This window comes from Peromyscus maniculatus, chromosome 22 (genome assembly GCF_049852395.1).
Source record: "Peromyscus maniculatus bairdii isolate BWxNUB_F1_BW_parent chromosome 22, HU_Pman_BW_mat_3.1, whole genome shotgun sequence".
Taxonomy (NCBI): domain Eukaryota; kingdom Metazoa; phylum Chordata; class Mammalia; order Rodentia; family Cricetidae; genus Peromyscus; species Peromyscus maniculatus.
In genome coordinates this window covers 16,119,867-16,142,297 of record NC_134873.1, presented here as the reverse complement: position 1 = coordinate 16,142,297, position 22,431 = coordinate 16,119,867, and the positions used below count along the sequence as shown (strand labels likewise).

Here is a 22,431-nt window from a genome sequence, read left to right as displayed (position 1 = left end):
ATAAAATAAAATTTTAAAAAGATGCTAAGGATAGAGGAGAAAGGGTAAATGGGGTTTAGTTACTACTATTACAGCTTTTGTGAGCACTATGAAATAAAAAGTGTATTAAAAAATAAAATTCCTGCCAGGCAGTGGTGGTGCATGCTTTTAATCCCAGCACTTGGGATGCAGAGGCAGGTGGATCACTGAGTTCAAAGTCAGCCTGGTCTACAGAGTGAATTCCAAGATGGCCAGGGCTATGCAGAGAAACTTTGTCTTGAAAAAACAAAACAAAAGCAGAATTCCTGATCATAATAGCATGTCACCAGGACTCCAGGCTGGTCTACAGCTAGTACCTGCCACATAGCATGTACTCAATGTAAAAGCCAGAGCTCTTTATAATTAAAATCCTTGTAGAAATTGCATAGTGCTTCATGAAGCACGCACACCGTATTTATTTAACTATTTCTTTTTTAGTGGGCTTCCCAAGAATATTAATTGTACTGCCCCTATAGACAGAATATACTGTGGGGGGAAAAGACTTTGTCTTCTGAAATGGTGCCTACCAGTCAGTGGTTCATTAGTGTTCCTATATGAAAAGAATAATTTTGATCACATGAATTGATCACATCAATATTGTTTGCACTGTGTTGACTTGATAAGATGGTGTGGTGACACATGACTACTCTAAACTTGGCAGTGAGATTGTAGATCCTCTAAGGCCACTGCTTAGTGTGATGTGTGTCAGGTCAACAGCAACTAGGAAATATGGAGACCTGGGAACTTAGAAAATCATGTACCTTAAAGTCCCTGAGAGTTCCCATTTCAACTATCCCAACTCTCTTAGATTCCAATTGACTCTGTGTTCTAACTTGCAGTTTGAAATTTATGGCCATAGACCCAATCCCAATTTATGACAGTGACCGGCTCCAAAGAAAATGTGAGTCAGAACAAGTCATTTTGGAAGACCTTTGAAACTTTACCTCGCCACTCCTTCCTTAGTGACGAGTTTGTCTAGCTGGACCCTAGAAGATTCATAGATGGATTCTCCCCTGAGCTTTGGCTATTAGAGCTCAGAGCAAGGTCAGCCACAGGGAAGGGCATCAGCTGGGACCTGAGTGTGCACTGCTTTACCTGGCACTGCCTATTGTGATGTCATGAAATCTCAGTCTGGAGACAGAAACTCTGTAGTGGAGAGGGACATAGGCTTGAGAAATGTCCCTAATATGGGGGCTCGCTTTCCCACTGCTGACACATCTCAGCCTTATGCTACTTGGTTTCTTGGTTTGTGGGATATGGGTGTTGTTTTCTAGGTATCAGAGCCAGACAAAGGTGGCAGCCAAGACAGAGGTACGTGATAGCCACTCTCTCTCGAAACTCCCTCTCTCCATGCTGAAACCCTATAGGTTTGTCTAAATGCCCATCCTCTGGGCCTTAGGAAGAACCAGATGGAGGGGAAGGGGGTTGAGACAGCATTGATAGATGGCTTCCTCTTTTATTTTTCCTTCCTTGTTTTGGTTTTCTGAGACAAGGTTCCTCTGTGTATTCCTGGCTCTCCTGACTCACTGTATACTAAGCTGGCCTTGAACTCACAGAGATCTGTCTGCCTCTGCCTCCCAGGTGCTGGGATTGAGGGCATGAGTCACCACTGCCCACCTTGCCTTTCTCTTAATTCACTTCAAGAAGCCTTAGGATGGGCATGGTGCAGGAGTATCTCTCTGAGTTCCAGGTCAGCCTGGTCTACACAGTGTGTTTCACTACAGTCAGGACTACACAGGGAGAATCTGTCTCAAAAAACCAAGAAGAGGAGGAAGAGGGAAGAAGAAAGGAGGAGGAGGAAGAGGAGGAGGAGGAGGAAGAAGAGGAGGAGGAGGAGAAGAAAGGAGAAGGAGGAAGGAGGAAGAGAAGGAAAAGCAGAAGCAGAAGAAGGAAGTAGTAGTAGTAACGGTAGCTTTAGGATCTATTATCAAATAGACACTGAGGCAGAAGGTACTAGATACTGAGAAAGTGCTGTGTAGGAGCTTGAGCTGAAGTGAGACATCCATATGACATAACTTTTGGGGAAAAGAATGTGGTAAGGGTGCTGTAGGTATTGTCCATCATGTGATGGGAGGCAGACGGGAGAGTGAGTTTGTTTTATAAAGAAAGATTTATAATCATATGATGAGACAAAGAAAATCAAGTGACACTTTGCTGTGGGATTTTTATTTCCAGCAGAATAGTTTTGAGTTTGTGGTGCAAGTGTTTAACATTAGTAGGTCAGCCTCTTCTGAGTTTTCAATCATATGAGCAGACCATGAGTGACTGGCTCCCCCACAGTCCTGCCATCTTGCCCAGACTTGGCACATCTACCTCTTATTTTAGTGATTCCAGTGAGTGGTTGGATTCGCATTGTGATTTCGTGTGCAACCCCCATAACTAAACACTGAGCAATGTCTCAGGTTTATTAGCCATTTGGAAATTCTCTCTTGTAAACTGCCTATTCAAGTCATTTGTGCAGTGTGTGTATGTGTGTGTGTGTGTGTGTGTGTGTGTGTGTGTGTGTGTGTGTGTGTGTGTGTGTTGGGTGTTTGTTAGGTGTGTGTTAGTAAGGATCAAATTCAGGTCATTGCTCAAGCTAGGCAAAGCACTCTACCACTGAGCTACAGCTCAGGTCCATTTTTTTCCTTGTTTTTGTTTTTGTTTTTTGAGATGGGGTTTCTCTGTGTAGTTTTGTCCTCTTCCTGGAACTCACTCTGTAGCCCAGGCTGGCCTCGAACTCTCAGAGACCCGCCTGCCCCTGTCTCCCAAGTCCTGGGATTAAAGGCATGCGCCACCACAACCCGGCTTTCCTTGATTTTTATTAAGGATAATTTCAGGCAAATCAAAAGCACACAGAATTGGTAAATGAGCCTAGTCTGAACAAGGCACTACATTTAATCCTTAGTATAAGAAAAAAAAATTAAAGGTGGTCTGATGAATCTTCATAGACCAGTCACTCAATCATTTTGAAGCAAATCAGAAATAATTTCATGGTAAATGTTTTAGTATGTATATTTTGAGATAATGCCCCTCTCCACAAAAAAAAAGAAAAGAAAAACAGGTTAATCACAATATCATTATTACACCTAAAAATGTAACAATAAAATCTGAATAATTCCTTAATACCTCACATACCCACCAGCATTTAAATTCCAATAGTCACGCAGTTATTTAATGGCATTAATTATTATTTAGCCCAACTCAATATTGAATGTTGTGATTGAACAATATGTTTCTGTATTCTAATCTACAGAGTCTCTCTTTTCTTTTATTAGTTTCATTCATTTATTGGATAAAAGGGTCAATTCTCTAGATTTCACAATCAACATTTTGTTGATCAAATACCCATGCTGTGTAGTCATACACATATAGGCAACAGTAATTGGACTTAGTGAGTTATAAAAGAGAAAAGCATGAAGTTGGGAGGTGGACATATTGTGGGGTATGTATGGAGGAAGTTGGCGTGGGGAGGGGTGAGTATGATTATATTTGATTGTACACATGTCTAAAATATTCTGAAATTAGGAAAAATTATAATGCCCCCTCCATGTTGTCAGTTCACACACTGCTGCCTCTGGTACTTCATGTGAGTGAGTTGAGGTTTATCCAGAACTCCTGTAGAAATGCATTTGCCAGGGGAGCAGGGTTGGAAAGTGCGACCTTCAAGCGGGTTTAATGCCATTCTTTCTAGACTGAATAAGGTCTCACAGGCATGGCTCCTCACTCTCTGAGGACTGGGTTTGTTGCCACAGGAGTCAGGACCTCTTTTGTCTTCCACACACATCCACTTGCTCCTCTGCCTCTGTCTGCTGTGAGCTGAAGCTACGCAAAGACCTCATGTGAAGGGAAGGACATGCTAGCTCTAGGATCTTAGACAGCCTCATACGAAGGGAAGGACATACTAGCACTAGGCTCTTAGACATCCAGAACCATGAAGCCAACTAAACCTCTCTCCTTCATAAATGAGCTGATCACAAGTATTCTATTTCAGCAGCTCAACATGAATTAGAACCATGAGGAAGTTGGTTCTAAGATTTATCAGAATTTGTTTTCTGGTAGGAAGAGTTGACGTAGTTCATAGGTAATGATAATCATCAGGAGGCACATAATGTGTGATTTGGCATGGCATTTTACTTTTATCTATCATTATCATCTCTATCTATCTATCTATCTATCTATCTATCTATCTATCTATCTATCTATCTATCTATCTATCTATCTATCATCTATATCTATTTACTTATTTTATTGCTAAGGATCAAATCCAGAGTCTTGTGCTCTCTGCAAGCAGTCCACCACTGAACTACATCCACAGGCCTGGTATAATATTATAATTTCTTTTTTATTTTTTTGTTTTTCGAGATGGGGTTTTCCTGTGTAGCCCTGGCTGCCCTGGAATTCACTTTGCAGACAAGACTGGCCTTGAACAGAGATCCACTTGCCTATGCCTCCCAAATGCTGGGATTAAAGATGTGCAATACCACCACCCCTTGTAAATACCATTTTATATAAATGATGAAGAAATCCGAGAATACAACAGATCATTTCATATTGAGCTGCTTAGAGAACCCTGCTAAGTGTATCACTTTGACTTTATTCTCCTGTAGGAATATTCTCTAAATTATGCCATGTGTAAATAAGTTTTATTGCCTCTTTTCCAACCTTATGTCTTGGTTCTCCTTGCTTTCATTTATGATTATGACTTCAGGTACAATATTCAGTAGCAATGTGTTGTGGGCATCTGTCTCTTTATTAAGTCAAGGACATTTTCCAGTAATTCATCAGTTATGTATAATGTTTTCTGTGGTTTTTCATATATTCTTTCCCAAGTTAAGGAAGTTTTAGCAAGAATTGGTGTTAATTTAAAAAAATCTAAAATTTTAAATTAAATCTCTTTATACTGGGTGCTAAATATTAAGTATATTTCCTGCCTCTATTTAGATGATCATATATTTTTTCTTGTTCGTTCAATCAATGTACTAAGTTGCATGAGAATGTAAGATAATAAACCAGCTGTGAATTCCTAGGTTACGTATAACACATCTGTAATGTTGGTCCTAATACTTTAATTAGATTCATTAGATTCAGTTTGCTGATATTTTGTTTGGGATTTATGCATCTATGCATAAATATATTGATTGGTCAGGTCTGAATTAGATTTTAGAATGATGATTGTTCCAGCTTCCTCAATTAAAAATAGAAGCAAATCTGAATTTCCATCTCATTAATGTAACAGATGCCACAATACTCATGGAATTGCAAGGGTTTTTGGAGTTCTGTACCAAGAATCTGGAACAAAGACCAGATTGTTTTTTATCACACACACACACACACAAACAAACACACTCTCCAAAGGAGGATATATTAAGGTTAAGAAATAGGCTCTCATAGCCCCTCTGAAATTCATAGACAAACTTGAGTAAGAGTTAATGTCATTGTCTCAAGCCCAAACACAGCATCCCCAAAGAATCTATAGATTCTGTTGGTAATGCCATTTTACCATCAAACCTTCTGATCATGAACAAAGGATGTCTTATTTACTATTTACTCTCTACAACAGTGTTTTGTAGTTTTTCCATCTCATGATATAGCCACCTCCCAAACACCCCATCTACTAATACCATTCCCTTGGGGGTTAGGATTTCAACATATCAAGTTGGGGGATAACATTGGACCCAATGTATGTCGGGGAATTTCCCAGGTATTTTTATTTTGTTGAGTGTCTTAAAAACAAACAAACCGCATGAGTACATGTTTGGTTTTTCTGCACCACTGCTATGACCATGGCAACCCCCACTTTGTGTTATTAGTACGGAATAGTGTGTTGACCACTGTGCTATGTTGAAACGGTCCTGCATTATTTAAACATCATTTCACTGTGTGTATCTACTGTATCTGGTACTGTTACACTGCGCACAGTCCCCTCCCTCCCCACTCTCCTTCACTGTCTCCCCACAGTGTCCTTAACTCTTTCAGTCATTTCTACTTTCATGGCATGTTTACATCTGTGAGGTTATGTACTCTATGAAATTAGGACCCACAAAGGAGAAGAATCATTTGATGTTGGTCTTTCTGAGGCTGGCTTAGCTGCTTTATAGGAGTTCCAGTTGCATCCCTTTTCCTGAGAAAACTATGTAACCTTGTTCTTGGTGACAGAAAAAGTCCATTGTGTAGACACACACATTTAACATCCACTCCTCTATTGCTGTACACATAGCTTGGTTCCATAACTCAGTTATTATTTACAATGCTGCAGGAAACGCTGACGGGAATGTGTCTCTGTCACATTAACCTCCATACATTCTTTGGATAAATTCCAAACACTCAGATTCATCATCATTCTGTAAGTTCGGGCCAGCCCAGTAGGTGTACTGCGTTTATGTTTATTAACAAAGAAATAATACACTTGAGCATAAAAACAGGTTATAATTCAAGTCCAGGGTTATTTTAAACAATTCAGTTCTTTTCATCTGCCATACTGGCCACAGGGATTGAACATAGGTTGCCAACGCTTGGCAACAGGTGCCTTCAGCCACTGAGCTATTTTGCTGGCTCCCACATGGCATCCTACCTGTTTAGTTGGCTGTTTTCCTTACTAATGCAAGTCTCTAGAGCACAGGACTCATATTTACCTCTAGAGTCTCAGGTCTACACACAATAATCTAGGACTTAGGTTTGTTTAAACACTAATTTGCATGTGGGTGCATGCACGGACAGATGGCATGCACGTGGAGGTGAGCACAACTTGTGCAAATGCTTTTCTCCTTTTACTATGAGGGCTCCAGAGATGGGACTCAAGTCATCAGAATTGGTGTCAAACACCTGTGCCCACAGAGCCATCTTGCTGGTCCCTTAGGATATTTAATCCATTATTCACAAAGAAATAAATGAGATGGTAACTAATGATATGGTTGCAGATGACAACTGATAAAACATATCACTATCCCCTATGTAAGATGAGATGTGTTGTCAATAAAATCCCCAAACCAGAACGTAAACCTGACTGGGTTTCTCTTTGTGTGTTTCTCTAGGCTCCTGGGCAACAAAACACATCTCTAAAACAGATCCGGAAACTCACAGGTCAGAAGGGTTCTATCCTTATGGTTCAGCTCAAGACTGATGACTGATCAACTGTGGACCTGCTTTAGGACTCTTTCCACTTGAAGGGAAAGAAAGTTGAAAAAGAGGGTGTGCCTGGAGAGTATGCCCATCTCTCTGACATCTTTCCATCCAAAGTCATGCAGACAGCTCCATCCTCCATTGTTTCCTTTCCTCGGGCTTCTCTGTCCCTACATCTTCATGTAGAGCCCAAAGTATGGGAGAGGAGAATGGACAAAGATGAACCAGAGTTTGGTGCAGGAGGTCCATTACCTTTACTCCTCTACCACGGATATGGATGTGGGATGGCCATCATTGAAGGGGAAGATGTATCAGGATCTCTGTGTCCCCCAGTGCTGTGTTCCCATTCCGGGCTTCTCATGGGTCACTTCTAGGACATGGTGAAGACAGGATAGTATGCTTTAGAAGCAAAACAAACCTGGATAGGTGTGCTGTGTACACTCCTCAGCTTCACGATGGGTGTGAATTCATCTTTGCTCCCCTAATTGTTAAATGAAGGGGGTTCTGTTAGATGACGTCAGCAGTCACTATGCTAACAGTTTCTTTGCTCCTGTTACAGTTTCACAGTTGGAAGAAACAGAGATGAACGTCATTGCAGCTGATCTGACACGGTAAGCAGAGTCTGTCTACAGACTGTCCTGTGACAGATACCCGTGCTGACTAGTTTCCTGTCAACTTGATACAAGCTGCCATCATTTTGGAAGAGAGAATCTTAATTGCCCCCCCCCAAGATTGCCCTGTGGGCAAGCCTGTGGTATATTTCCATTCTTTTTTTTCTCCTTTTCTTTTTTTGTTTTTTTTTTTTTTGGTTTTCAAGACAGGATTTCTCTATATATAACCCTGGCTGTCCTGAAACTTGCTCTGTAGACCAGGCTGGCCTTGAACTCAGACATCCACCTGTCTCTACCTCCAGAGTACTGGGATCAAAGACACGTGCCACCATGCCTGGCTGGATTTTCTTAATTGATGATTGATGTGGTAAGGTCCAGCTCACTGTGGGTGGTACCACACATGAGCTAGTGGTCTCGGGGAACAAGAAGGCAGGGTGAGCAAACCATGAAAGCAAGCCAGTAAGCAGCTCCATGGCCTCTGCATCAGCTCCTGCCTCTTGGATCCATCTTGCCCTGAGTTCCTACCCTGACTTCCCTCAGCAATGGAGTATGACCTGGGTGTTGTAAGCTGAAACAAACCCTGTCCCCCCAAACATTATATTCATTGGGGTTCACCACAGGAATAAAATTCCTACCCATGACACTATCTTCATTGTGAATGCTCTACGTAAAACACCTGGCACTCTGACTTGATTTACTCTGAGACCAACTGCCTCCTTCCTAAATTATCCTTCTATTCCTCCTGTAATGTCACTTCAATCCCACTGACATTCTCTGCTGTGTCCAGTATTTCAGGACTTCCTACCAACTGGACTGAGGAATATGTATTCTGGTCAATAGACAGGAGTCTGCGACAGATCTTCAAACATCTGGATAATGCAAGGTCAGGAAACAGAGTTACTAGGCAGGGGACAGAGAGAGAGGGGAGAGAGAGAAAGAGAGAGAGAGAGAGAGAGAGAGAGAGAGAGAGAGAGAGAGAGAGAGAGAGAGAGAGAGGAGAGAAAAGAAAGAGTAAAGGAAGGAGGTAAAGGGAAAAAGTTAGCTTGAGGAGCAGTGGAGAACTATTTTGTGAGCTTTATTTATTTTATGTTTTATCTGTAAGTATGTGCACCACGTGCATGCTTGGTGCCCACAGTGAGCAGAAGAGGGTATAAGATCCCCAAGTACTGGAGTTACATATGTTTGTGGCCTACCATGTGGATGTTGGGATTCAAACTTGGGTCCCCTGGAAGAGCAGTCACTCAGTCACTGCTCTTAACTGCTGAGCTATTTCTCTAGGCCTCACTGTGTGTATATATATATGTATATATATATATATGTTTATATATAAAAAATTCAGTTGTATTTTTGTGCATGTGTGCACATAGGAGCCACATCATGTATGTGGCAGTCAGAGGATAAGCCACAGGAGTCAGTTCTCTCCTTCCAACATGTGAGTCTTAGGGCTCAAACTCAGGCCAAGCCAAGCACAAGGGGGTGTGTGTGTGTGTGTGTGTGTGTGTGTGTGTGTGTGTGTGTGTGTGTGTGTGTTGTGTAAAACTTGGGTGTCATTTCTGGGAGACATCCACCTTGTGTTGTGAGGTAGAGTCACTCCCTGGGACTCATTGATTATTCTTGGCTGTCCAGTGAGGCCCAGGGCAACTACTTGTCTCTGCTTGCCCGGCACTGGGGCACTGTGTTCTTTTCTTTTCCTGTGGGCTCTAGGGAGGGAACTCAGCTTCTCTATTGGTATAGCATGTACGCTACTGACGGACTCGTCTCCTCTGCCTTTGTGGAGGAATTCTTTACATAAATAATTGATGTTTGTGAATGCAACCCCTCTTTTCCCTCCTCTCTCCCTTAGACCAGAAATATTTTGGGTTTGAAATAGCCGCTCCCTATAGATGTAACCAACCGTTTTATTAAATAAGAAACACAGAAATAATGCAAAAGAGAAAGCCGAGAGGTCAGAGCTCAGAGCCAAAATCTCACCCTTCCGCCTGCGGTGTCCCAGCTTCCCGAATGAGGGCCCCTTTTCCTGTCTGTTAGTCTATTTAAAGAGACAGAACAAGCCACAGCTATCTCACCTCATCAGTTCCTCAGCTGGTCCTGTTTCCTCAGACTGGAAGCTTCTGTGTCCTCATCCCAATAGCTCTCAGCTGAACTGTGTTGCTCCAAAGCCTGAAAGCTTAACCAGCCAAATGCTTCTAGTTTCTGGTCCTCACGTCTTATATATCTTTTTGCTTTCTACCACCACTCCCTGGGATTAAAGGCTGGATTTCTGGGATAAAAGGCGTGTGCCACCACCGCCACACTTTTGCTATGGCTCTAATAGCTCTGACCCCCGGACAACTTTATTTATTAACATACAATCAAAATCACATTTCAGTATAATTAGATTACCACCACACGCTCCCTTCCTTCTAATTTCCCTACTGATTCCAAAGAAAATGAAAACATTTCTCTTTGTTTCTCAGATCAACGCTTATGGAGCTGAATGTTTCAGAATCCCGAGATGTGACTTCTTCCTCCGTCTCTGACGCTGTGGTTCAGGAGGCTGTCCCACCCAGCTGTTACTGTAAAAAGGGAAAGCCTTCTACTGACTACAGCATGTCCTCTGCATCATCCAACAACAGCTCCAGCCTGTCTTATCTTCCAATGTTTCATGAAGGAACAGCTTGGCAATTCCAGAGCGATAGTGGACCTGTTTCCTCCCAGAAGGAACCATCTATGCCCAGGAGCCCTGGCACAGCCCTGCCTACTTCTCGGCTGACAGATCCTGAGAAATCAGCTCTTTCTCCGAATTTGGCACTTCTTCCTCCCTTACAAGCTCAAACTTCCTTCATTAGCTCTATTTTAGAATCCTTAGATCCTTGTGAGCAAGAGAAAACAAAAGATAAGGGAAAGACTCATTTTCAATCAAATCATGGGTCAGATTCTGATTTGGATGAGAGTCCAGGACCCCTGGTAGGGGCTCCACTCCAGCTCTCTCCTTTGATCAGAGGAGAACTGGAAGGACATATGTCTCAGAAGGCTTCTACTTTGCAACAAGAAGTGGTGCCTCTGCCCGTGAAGAAATCCTGGAACATACTCAATCATTTGATGGATGTACAAGGAGTCCCTGAAGAAGAGCTCCCGGAAACTCAGTTACCTACACTCATTCCTCAGAGTGCTAAGCAAAATACCAACACATCTCCAGATCCTCCATCATTTCATCTCCACATGAACATTGGGGTGAATTCTGAAGTCCATAGGATGGAAGCAATCATTTCACAGCCATTTCCTTCAAACAAGCAGTCACAACCCCAGGATGACCGGCAAGAACCTAGATATAATCCTTTAGTAATATCAACAGGCACTCCATCTCCCAGAAATTTAGAGGTTAACATAATTCAGGAAGAACAAGCTTTAGTGAAAAAGGATTCAAAGCATGTGTTAGAGCTGAATATAGAGCAGAAGGTCATAGGTCTTCCCGAAAAAAGGGTACAGACACATAAGGAGCTGACACCCAAGATACCACCTTCAGCCACTGACAGCATAAAGGTCACTCCACTGGCATTGCTTCAGGTTATGGACTTAATGGGAATAAACCCAGAACCACAGTCGGAGGTGATAGACTCTGTGGGGTTTTCCCCACAGCCACCAAATCAAGCAGAAACAGTGAGTATAACTCCTCAGCCATTGAATGAAGTAACTGAACCGATAGAAGTAACTCATCATCAGCATCAAACCACAGGATTAAAGAGCATGGCCTCAAGACTGAGTCAAGTCACAGATGACATGAAGGTAACTCCTGTGGCATTGTTTCATGTCACAGATTCCATGGGGATGATTGACAAATTAAGTCCACATGGCATAGAACCAGTAGGAATAGCCCCAGAGCCACAATACCAAGTCATGGAATCAGTGAAGATGGATACACTGCATAACTATCAAGCCATAAGACCAGGAAGTATGAGTCGAGGGCCACAGCAGACGCTTGTGGAAGCTGTGGAAATGATTCCCCAGCCTCAGCATAAAGACATGGGAACACTGACCATGACCTTGGGGTCACAGAATCAAGCCACAAAACACATCAGGATTACTCCCAGTCCAGTACATGAAAATGCAATGGAAATTAGCTCAGGTGCACTGCCTGAAGCCACTGAAGATAAAAAAGTATCTCCAGTGGCAAAACAAGCCATGGATTTCATGCAGATGATTCCACTAGGACAGCCACACATTACTAAATCTAGGGCTTTGATCCGAGTCTCACAGCCTCCAGCTGAAAATTTGACCCCAGTGTCAGCTCAACCAGATGTTCCGACTACTACTGTCCCAGTAGGAACTCTAGAATCTAGAATCATACCTCCACAGCCACCATCTAAAGTCCTGGAACCATCAGGAATGACTGATGACCTACTACCGTCAGGTCAGTCTCTGCATGCTCTAAAGGTGATCCCACTAGTCCAGGCATCTCCCACAGAAATGATCATACCACGACAAATTGTAGAGCCTCAAATCAAAGAGGCTCTGGAATTGCCTTCTGGGTTACAGGGTCAAGTTGGAGACTCCGTGGGGACTATGCCACAATCTCGAGGCACAGAGTGTGTGTCACTGACTCCAGGAATGTCTCATCAGGTCACAGACCCTTCAGAGTTCACCCCATGGCACCAAGACTTAAACTGTTCGGAGGTGAGCCCAAGGCAAAGTCACAACATGACAGAAACTATGGGGTTGAACTGGCCACAAGTGAAGGATCCTATGGAGACACCACAGTCACATCATCAAATAATGGAATCCAGGAGAAAAATCCCAGCACCACCAGATCAAGGTGCAGTACCTATAGGAAGGGGCCTAAAGCATCAAGTTCCAGAAGATGAAGTAGGGCCAGTCATACCACTGCTTCAGGAAATGGAATATTTGGGGGGGAGCACAATCCCACAGTCTAAGGTTAGGGATTCAGTGGACTTACCCCCAGAACTACAGAATGTAAAATCTGACCACCTAATCCTAGATCCAAGATCGCAAAGTATGAAATCTGTGGACATAACCACAGATTTAGTCCCAGAAATGGAAAAATATGGACCACCAACCTCAACAGTGGTATGTATAGATTTGGCCCCAGAACTGCATCAGCAGAATATGCAATATGAGGAATTAACCCCCATACCACAACTGCAAAGTGAGACATCTGTGCCATTGGCCCCTGAGTCTCAGTTTCAAGATGTGAAATCTGGCCAACTGACAGTTGAACCACAACTCCAAAATAAAAAGTCTGATGAGCTGACTCCATGTCCACAGTTGCACAGTAATGTATCAGTACATTTAATTTCCGATTCTCAGTCTCAAGGTATGGAAGAAGCTCTTTTAGCCCTATCACAGGAGATACAAGGAGATATAAAAATGGTGGAGTTGACTCCAAGACCATCACTTGAAGATATAAAATCTGTGAACTTGGCCCCAGAACCATGTTCACAAAGCACCAGCTCTGATAAGATAGCCCCTGTACCATTGCTTGAGGATACAAAGACTCCATTTGTAGAAGGTAGGAGTCTACTTCCTGAGGCACAGGTGGAGAGTATGGAAGTTGGTGAACTGATACCAAGCACACAATTTTATGCAACAAAATCTTTAGAAGCAATCCCCAAACCAAGTTATCATTTCCTAGAACCTGAAGGACCGACCCTACAGCATCCAGCCTCAGAAGCAAGGGTGACCTCTGAACTTTGCCGGCAGGTGGAAGAATCTGCTCCGTTGCCACAATCATCATTAGGGATGAGTCCAGCACCATTGAGCCAGACCTCAGAATCTGTGGAGATGAGCTCACCACCACTCCAAAATACTCTTGAACCTGGGACCCAAGTTGTAAAAGAGATGGAAGAGACTCCAGAAACAGGACGTGCAATTAAAGATACTCTGGATTTGCTACTAGATTCAGAAGTGCAAACTATGAGCTCAGGAGTGATGGCCCCAGAGCCACAGCCCCCAGATGTGAAGTTTGTTCAGGTGACTCTAGAACCAGGTTTAGAAGTTACTAACCCACCAGAACGAACTCTGAAACCAGAAGATGAAGACACAGAGACCTTCAGATTGACATTCTCTAAAGCTGATGATACCCAGGGAACCATCACAGACCTATATTCAGAAGTGAGATCTCTGGAGTTTAGTCTAGAACCAGGAGTGCAAGGTGAGCAATCAGAGTCCTTTGCCCAGAATTTGAAGTCTGCAGAAGTAATCACTGAACCACCTGTACAAGTTGTAGAACCTGCAGGACTAACTACAGGACCCAAACCACATATTAAAGATGTGATCCCAAGGCTACAGGTCCAGGAAATAAAGTCTAGGCAAATGGATAGTGAATCACAGTTGCAAAATGAGAACTCTGTAAATGTAATACAACCTTCATCTGCAGGAGAGGTAGATCCTGAAAAGACAAAACCAGAGCCACGACTACAAAGTTTATCACCGAAGGAATGGTTTGAAGGGACACAGTCCCCAAATGTGAAATCTGTGGATTTAAATCTAGGCCCACAGCAGCTAAGTGTCAAATCGAAGTTGATTCCAGGGCCCAAATTTCAAAGTGTCCAGTTTCCAATGTTATATCAAGGGCTACTTCTTCAAGGGGAAAACCCAGTAAATTTCATCTCAGGCCCCCCACATTATGGTGTGAAATCTGATGATGAAATATCATGTTCCCTGGGGCCAGAAACCAAATCATCAGATTTTATCCTGGGGCCAAAGCTTCCAGAACCACAGCCACAACCACAACCTGGGAAGTCGGTAGACGTAAACATAAGACCATGCTTGCATCATGTGAGATTCTCTGATGCAATCCCAGAGGCCAAGCACCAAGGTTTCAAATGTGTACAGTTCATGCCAGATGTTCAGCTTCAAGATAGGAAGCCTCAGGCATTGATGCCAGAATCGTTTTTGCCATTAAGCCAAGAGACACAGGTTGAAGATAAGAAGCTTGGGTTGCCTCCGGAACTATCAGAGTTTTGCAGCATGAAACGCCCAATCCCAGCCTCTGAACTGCAACATCCAAGAGTGATAGCTAAGCTGGTCAATCCAGGACTGTGGCACCAAGATACCCAATTTTCTGAGTTGGCTTCTAGGAGGAAATATCAAAGAGTCAAATTTGGGGAGCAAACCCCAGGATCATTGTCTCATGGTATGAGTCCTATGGCTCCAGAGTTAGGGATACATGATCCCAAATCAGCAAAGGTGACTCCAGGCCTACAAGATACAAGGCAGGTGAGTTTTAACTCAGGGCCAAGGCTGCAAGATGTCCAATTTTTGTATGCAATTCCAGGAACTCAACCTCAAGGTGTAAAGACTTCCAAGTTAAACTCAGGGCCACAATTAGAGTGTGTAAAAATGTTTGAGTTGACCCCACAGCCAGAAAGGCAAGGGATGAAGCCAGAGTTAATAGTACAAGAGCCACCCTTTAAAGATATAAAATATGTCACAAGGAATCTAGTACCAAACTTTGAAGGCAAAATGTCTTATAAACTAGCATCTGAACCACAGATACCAAATGCAGAATCAAAGAAATTGACTCCTGGGAAACACTTAGCCGGTGCAGAATCTTCTACATTGATCCACAGACAGCATTTGGGACATATAAAACCAGTAGAGAAGATCACAGCCTCAAAGAAAGAAGACTTAACGCCAGGGCCACATTTGGAAGACGTCAAATCTATGGAGTTGAGGTCAAAGTCAGAGCTGGGGAAAATCATGTCTATGCTGTCAACCCCGGGGATACAAGCAGGAGATAAGGAACGTGAGGAGCTGCCTCCGTGCTCTACCTTGAAAGGTTTAAAATCTGAGTTACCACCTTCAGGACCACAGTTAGAAGACAGGAAATCTGCAGTTTTAACTCTAGGACAATGTCTAGAGAGGATAAAATCTACAGTGATATCCCCAAGTAGTTCCCAGTCAGATGGTATGAAATCTGTGAAGTTGATCCCAGGTTCAAGAATTCAGGATTTGATAACTGTGGGGTTGGCCCGTGATGCACCTGTGCAAGATATAAATGCCATGGGCTTAGAACGTGAACCAAAGAAGCAAGGGGAGAGTCCCGGGACTTTTGCACCAGGGATGCTGTTTCAAGATAAGCCTATGGAGGTGTTGCAAGAGCCTCATCAACACAATGTAAAACCCATGGAACTGACTTCACGGCCACAAACACAAGATAGCAAACGTGTGATTGTCTCATGTCTGAAGCAGCAAAGTCTAAAACCTGTGAAGAAAGCCAAAACACAAGGTATCCAAGGAGTAAAATTCATGGATTTAGTCTCCACACAACAGTATCAAGGGAGGGCACCCATGGATTTAACTCTTGAGCCCGGACGGGATGACCACATAAGCTCAGCAGAGTGGAAAGGTGGGATGTTCGACCAGGTGAACAAACAGTTGGAGTCGGAAGATATATTGTCTCTGGGGTCAGATCAGGAACCCAAACCTGCAAGTAGAAAACCCATAGAGCTCAGCTCTAAACTACAATGTAAAGATGCACCCTCATTTGAATTGGCTCCTGAACCAGTTGTTCATAATGTAAAAGCTCAAGAGGTCCAATGTGGGCCACAGGTACTAAGTATGAAACCTTGTCCATTGATACCAGAATCAGAGGTGTACCAAGTTAAATCTGTGAAGTTGAAGCCAGGCTCACCGACTCCAAGTGTGAACCCTTTAGAGTTCACTCCATGCCACTGTTCTCAACGTACTAAGACTTCCTTTGCACAGAAGCCATGTGTTCATGAAAGAAAGCCTATGCAGCTGAGACTAGGCTCCCAACAGCAAAGCATGGATTGCCAACAGTTTCCTTTAAATGAGAAACCAGTGGTATCAACACCAGAGTCCATGGGGAACTTCTTAGCTGGACCAGCACTGTCTAGTGTCAAATTTTCAAATTTGATTCCAGAATCACAGCAACAATGTATGAAATCAATGGAATTGGCTTCAGAGCCGAAGTGGCAAAGTGTAAACCATTTGAAATTGTCATCGGTGTCTCTGCCACAAACTGGAACCTCTGTGGGGTTATCACCAAGACCATTCCTTCAAAATGTGACACCTGGGAACCAAAATCCCCAAACATGTGATCAAATCATAGAATCCTCTCAAGTGATATATAGACCAGGGCACCAGTTGGAGGACTATGCTGAGAAGATGAGACACCAACTCTCTAAATTGGTGGATTTTATTTCACTACCAGTTTCTCAAGATGCAGGGTCTTCAGAAATGACAAAAGTGTTGGGACATAAAAGCCCAGAAACAACAGAGAAAAATATGAGGTTGACCCCCAAACCAACAGATCAAGACATAGAATCATTAGGGATGCCTCAGCAGCTAGATCTTCAAGGACCAGAATCTGTTGATCTGACTCCCACACTAAGTGATCCAGATTGGAAGTCCTCAGAACTAACCCCACAGAAAGGCTACTGGAGCCCAGAAACTCTGCAGTTGCTGCCTTGTTTGTGGCCTCAATTTAAAGATTACAAGGAGTTACCAACAGAACAAGCCACAGGATCTGATAGAATGACCCTTGACCTCAAGAATCATGTTGCAGAAGTAAGGATGCTAACTTGTGAGGTAAGACCAGGGAAAGAATTTCTTAGTGTGCCTTCAAAGCCAGTAAATAGAGAGACTGGACATGTAGAAAAATCTCCAAGGCCGTGTCCTCAAGACTTAGGACCTGTGGTGGTGAGCTCTGGGAAAAGAGCCCAAAGGGAACAATCTGTAGCATCGCCACCAAGGCCATCGTATCCCGTTCCAGATTCTGTTTCAGGGATAACACCAGGGCATGGACCTCAGATTCCTGAATCTGTAAGTTTGACCTCTAAGCCATGGCTGCAAATAGAAGAATTCTTAGAGTTGTCAACCCAGCAAACCAGTCAACTTGCAGAAGATACAGACTTTGAGGAGCTCACTTTTGAGTCATGGCAACCAGGGGAGGGAGCAAGTAGGCTAACAAAGACCCAGAATGCAAGCATGGGAACTTTAAACATAACTCCAATTGAATCACTGGATCAAATGATAAACTTTATAACGATCAGTCCAAAGCCACTAAATCAAGTGACAGAATCAACAAAGACACAGGTTCATATTTCTCAGTCAGCTGCTCTTCCCAAGGTTTCCGAATCTGTGGAAGTTATCTCTGGTCCACCACTTCAAGTGATAGAGTCTGTGATGATACCAGAACCAGCTTCTCAAGGGTCAAAACATGCTGATTTGACTCCCAAATTGCACGATGTGATAATGTCAGAATTTGCTTCAAGCCTTTGGCTACAAAATGTTCAATCCAAGAAATTAATTGCAGCACCAACACATCAAATTTTAGAAACAATACAGTTGTCAGGCTTTCAAGTTATAAAGACTATATTGGTTCCCAAACCACTGCTTTTGATTGTAAAATCTGAAGAGCTGGCTCCAGGACCAAATCCTCAGGCTATGGAACCAATTGGAGTTGCCACAAAATCTAGCATTAAAGTAATGGATGGTTTGAACTTACTCCCAAGACCACATCTTCAAGACATGGTAAAACCTACGGAACAAACTCCAAGGGCAAATATTCAAGAGAATTTTGCAGAATTAATCTTACAGCAAACATCTCCACTTGAGGAACCTCCAGTATTAACTCATGAGCAAAGGCTTCAGGCTGAAAAATCTCTAGGGATCAGAACAGAATCTCCTAAAGTAATGAAAATTGAAGATTTGAATCAAAGACGGGTGAGTGAGGAAAGAGACTCAGAAATGATAACATCAGAAAAATTACAAGAACAGAATTACTTCTCTAGGTTCATACCCAGCCCTTCAATCCCACTTATTTCAAGTTCTGTCAAAACAACTGAGTTATGGCCACTTCAGGGTTCTGGAATGTCGGAGGTATCAAGAGCCTTGGCTATGAAGAACTTGGCTGTTGGTATTTTGCCATCTCCAGAGTCCTATACAGACACTATTATGTTCCGTTCATCAGCCCTTCCCTTGGTTCTTCCCTCTGATATTGGGAACACTGTGGGATCCCTATATTCTGACATCTGGGAAGTGGATATCCTATCCAAGGAAGCAATTGAAAAGAAGCAAATGAGGGAATTTGAAAATTCATTCCAGAGCTATTCTCCATATCCACTGAGATTACTACCCTCGGAGTTTCAGGCAGGATTAGGGGCTCGAAGAAATTCTATCCGTTCTTTCCTGGGTAGACAACAGAATGTCTGGGAAAGTCATGTCTGTAGGCAGCGACTCCCTAGGAAGTATCTCTCCACTATGCTGATGATGGGAAATGTCCTGGGAACCACTATGGAAAGGAAGCTTTGTTCTCAGCCGTTTTTAACAGAAGAAGCCACAATGGATATGTGTCAATTTATTCAGAGTTTATTTGGGGTTCCAGCTGAACTGATGGCATTTTCCCAGAGCCCACTAGAGAGGGGTCCTAGGACGATTTCACAGACTTCAGTGGTCAGAAACTATATTCAGAGACATATTTTATGCCATGGTCATGAGAAAAGAATGCCCTTAAAGATGTGGACACGTGGATCCACATCTTCCATAATACAGCAATACTCCGGTACTCGATTGGGAATAAAGAAAACAAACTCAAAACTCAGTGATATATTCCAGGAAGTCACTCAGAATGTGTCTGTCTCGTGTACAAGGGCCCAGTTTCCTGCCTTAATGAAGCCGGAGTCTTCTCTCAAGATACTTTACAACAGGGAAGACGCTGTTTCCAGTGATCAGAGTAAAGACTCACAGAGTGAATCACAGACAAGGCCTTCTGACTCTCACCACTCCCTCAAAGCAAGTTGTCCTTCCCAGGCCAAGAGGGATATCTCAGAACAGCTCCATCTGCTAAAAGATCTACAGCTAAAAATAGCAGCAAAACTCTTAGAGAGTCAAGTGCCCCACAATGTCCCTCCTCCTTTCTCATCAGGTCTTGTCCTGAAATATCCCATCTGCTTGCAGTGTGGCCGATGTTCAGGAATTAACTGCTGTCATAAGTTACAGTCTGCTTTTGGTCCATATCTTCTCATCTACCCACAGATCCACCTCTTAAGCACCCCTGAAAGCCATGGTGAGATTCGGCTGCATCTTGGCTTTAGACTGAGAACTGGGAAAAGACCTCAAGTCTCAAAGCATCGTGGAAGAAAAAGAGCAGATGCATGGAAGAGCACTACATCACCATCACGAAGGAAAGCTAAAATCTATCGTCCAGCTTCCAAGAGTCCAACCACTCCAAGAGATTTCCAGGCCCGATCTTCCCAGGCTACGGCTTCTGTACAAGTGCACATTAGAAAAAAGCAATCGGGAAGCCATGGTGTGGTCGGCAAGACAGACACCGAAGACTTTGAGCACCATGAGTTCTGTCAGGTTCACTCTGTATCTGAGAGTGGCTTTGAAAGTAGTCAGGAAGAAAAATGGTCGAAATCAAGCCTCAAAAAGACCTTTGGCTTAAAACATCCAATGAAGGAAACCATCAAGGGACTTAAAAAAAAAAAAACAAACCTCTACAAGAATAGTGGAACCCCAGAAGAGAGTCCTTTTAGAATTATGTGTCCATCAAGAAGCAAGAGTGTTGAAACCGTTCAAACAAGCACTGCTTCTTCGAAGACACAACCTAAGAAATCCTCTCAGCCCAAGTTCTACCATCTGCTTTTCCAGGGCCTAAGGCAGGCATTCCAAATAGCACATAGAATTGTGGCTTATACTGGACAGAAGCCTGCGGACAGGACAAGGCCAGACAATTTGTGGTCAACCCAATACTTGCACCCCAAACAAAAACCCAGTAAGTATTGTTTAGCAGGGGATGGCAAAGGAGCCAGCACACCAGTTGCCCACCAAAAGTCAGCAGGTGTGAACCCTAAGCAAGAGGACAGATTGCAGGGAACAGGTGACCAATGTAGACAAACTCAACAGCCAAAACAAGTGAGCTCTCTCCAACCCAGACCTTTGCAATTGGAGACCATGGCTTCTGAAAGAGATGCCACTTTCCAAGTTACCTCAGTCATCCAACCTTTGAGTATAGTTCAAAATGTCAACGGCAGAGCAAAGAACAACTATGGCGATGAAATCTCCTGTCTGGAGTCTAAGAACTGTTCTCAAGTAGGAGCCAAATGTCAGGCCCAAGAGAGAATAGAACCTGACTCCCATTTGAAGAGATCCCTGCAGAGCGACTTTAAAAAGACACACACACCCAAGGAAGAACAACATGGCTTCTTCAGGGAGAGGGACCTCCATAATAAGTCTTTTGAAAGGACCAATCGCATCCTTTTGGAGAGAATTCATGAAAGTCTCTCTGAGAGGAGATACTGCAGTCCTTCTCAGAGAAGGCACAGCAGTCCCTCTGACAGAATGCTTAGACATCTCTCCGAGAGGAGACATTGCAATCCCTCCCAGAGACAGGATAGTAGTCCCTCTGTGAGAACCCTTCAAAGTATCTCTGACTGGAGCCTTTACAGTCTCTGTAAGGGGGTAGGTCTCAGTCCCTCAGGGAGGAGCCGACCCAATCCTGGGAGACGCCCTCGGAGTCCCTCTAGGAGGTCTCTTAGTCCGCGAGAGAGAAGAGGACGAGAGAGAAGAGGACACAGTCCCTCAAAAAGGTGCCATCTCAGTCCCCTCCAGAGGACACGGTGCAGTCCTTCAGAAAGGAGCCATGGTAGTCTCTCTGAGAGAACCCCTTTCAGTCCCTCTGGCAGGAAAAGGCATAATTCTTCTGGGAGAGTCCACCACCTTCCCTCAGAGTCCAGGCTATACAGGTCTTCTTCCAGACTCCACCGCAATCATTCTGAGAGAACTCACTACAGTCCCTTTGAGATCAGACACAGTTATTCTGAGAGGAGCCGGCAAGGTCACAATGAGGGACCCCATCACAGTACCAAGGAGAGGCTCAGGGGTAAGGAGAAGCCCAGACATAGCCTGTCTATAAAGACTTCAAGACTTATAAACTCCTAGGGACTTATGCCTCCTAGGGACCACACCAAAAAATAATCCAGAAGCTGGACAAGTGTGGAGACACGAAGTTGTTAGATAAGGAGAGACCTGCCCCTGTTAATTACAGCCTGCACATCTTCACCTAGCCGCCCTTTCTGCTCAGCCACTGCCTGCACCCTCAGCAATCAAAGAGCTTTCTGGAGGGGACTGAGAATGGGTCTGTAATTTAAGATCAATAAAGGGGCAATAATCGAACTCTTTGCATCCCTAAGATCACTTGTGGGGTGGGTGGGAGTAGGTGTGCAAACTACCGGAACTCAAGGGTTGGGGTTCAGGAGGACCCCTTACTTAAACCTTCAGACTCCGCCCACTTGCTCCAACCCTCTGGCCCGATGGCCTCCCTAAACCTCCTGTCGCCATGGGGGCGGGGTCTCAAAAGCATCAGAAGAGGCGTCGTCACGTGACTTTCCCCGCTGCAGCCCCCTCTGAATCTGCTAAGCGGAAGTAGATGTTCAGAACAGGACTAGTCGCCGCCGAGACCACATCCGGGAGAGGCGAGGAGAGCGGAAGTGGCGTTGGTCTGGCCGGAGCCCTTGGGTGAAATTGTTAGGCATGGAGGGGGAGTGATGTCTTCCAGACTCGGTGCAGTCACCGCCGTGAGTTTCTTGGTGTGACCATTATACTTTAGCGATAGAACTGTCGAGCCGCGAACACCAGGGCCCTTGCTTTTGTCCCGAACTCGGAGTTGGTTTCATCAGAGCCCATCGTAGGCCCCACCCTTTTATATCAGAGCCACTTGCCCCCCGTTTCCCCC

General features: G+C 43.9%; 1 protein-coding gene across 1 annotated transcript; it reads left to right on the top strand.

Moving 5' to 3' along the window:
• Positions 1-936: 936 nt before the first annotated feature.
• On the top strand, positions 937-21,872 carry LOC143270077 (uncharacterized). Its single transcript, XM_076558754.1, has 5 exons — positions 937-1,329; positions 7,032-7,080; positions 7,679-7,730; positions 8,518-8,613; positions 10,187-21,872. The coding sequence occupies exons 1-5, from the start codon at positions 1,195-1,197 to the stop codon at positions 21,636-21,638; spliced, it is 11,784 nt and encodes a 3,927-aa protein (XP_076414869.1). The 5' UTR covers positions 937-1,194; the 3' UTR covers positions 21,639-21,872.
• Positions 21,873-22,431: the final 559 nt, after the last annotated feature.

Coding starts and splice junctions, on each gene's coding strand:
- LOC143270077 (XM_076558754.1), top strand. CDS start 1,195: ATGTCCCTAATATGGGGGCTCGCTTTCCCACTGCTGACACATCTCAGC. Junction 1,330..7,031: donor AGGTGGCAGCCAAGACAGAG/GTACGTGATAGC, acceptor GTGTTTCTCTAG/GCTCCTGGGCAACAAAACAC. Junction 7,731..8,517: donor ATTGCAGCTGATCTGACACG/GTAAGCAGAGTC, acceptor TGCTGTGTCCAG/TATTTCAGGACTTCCTACCA.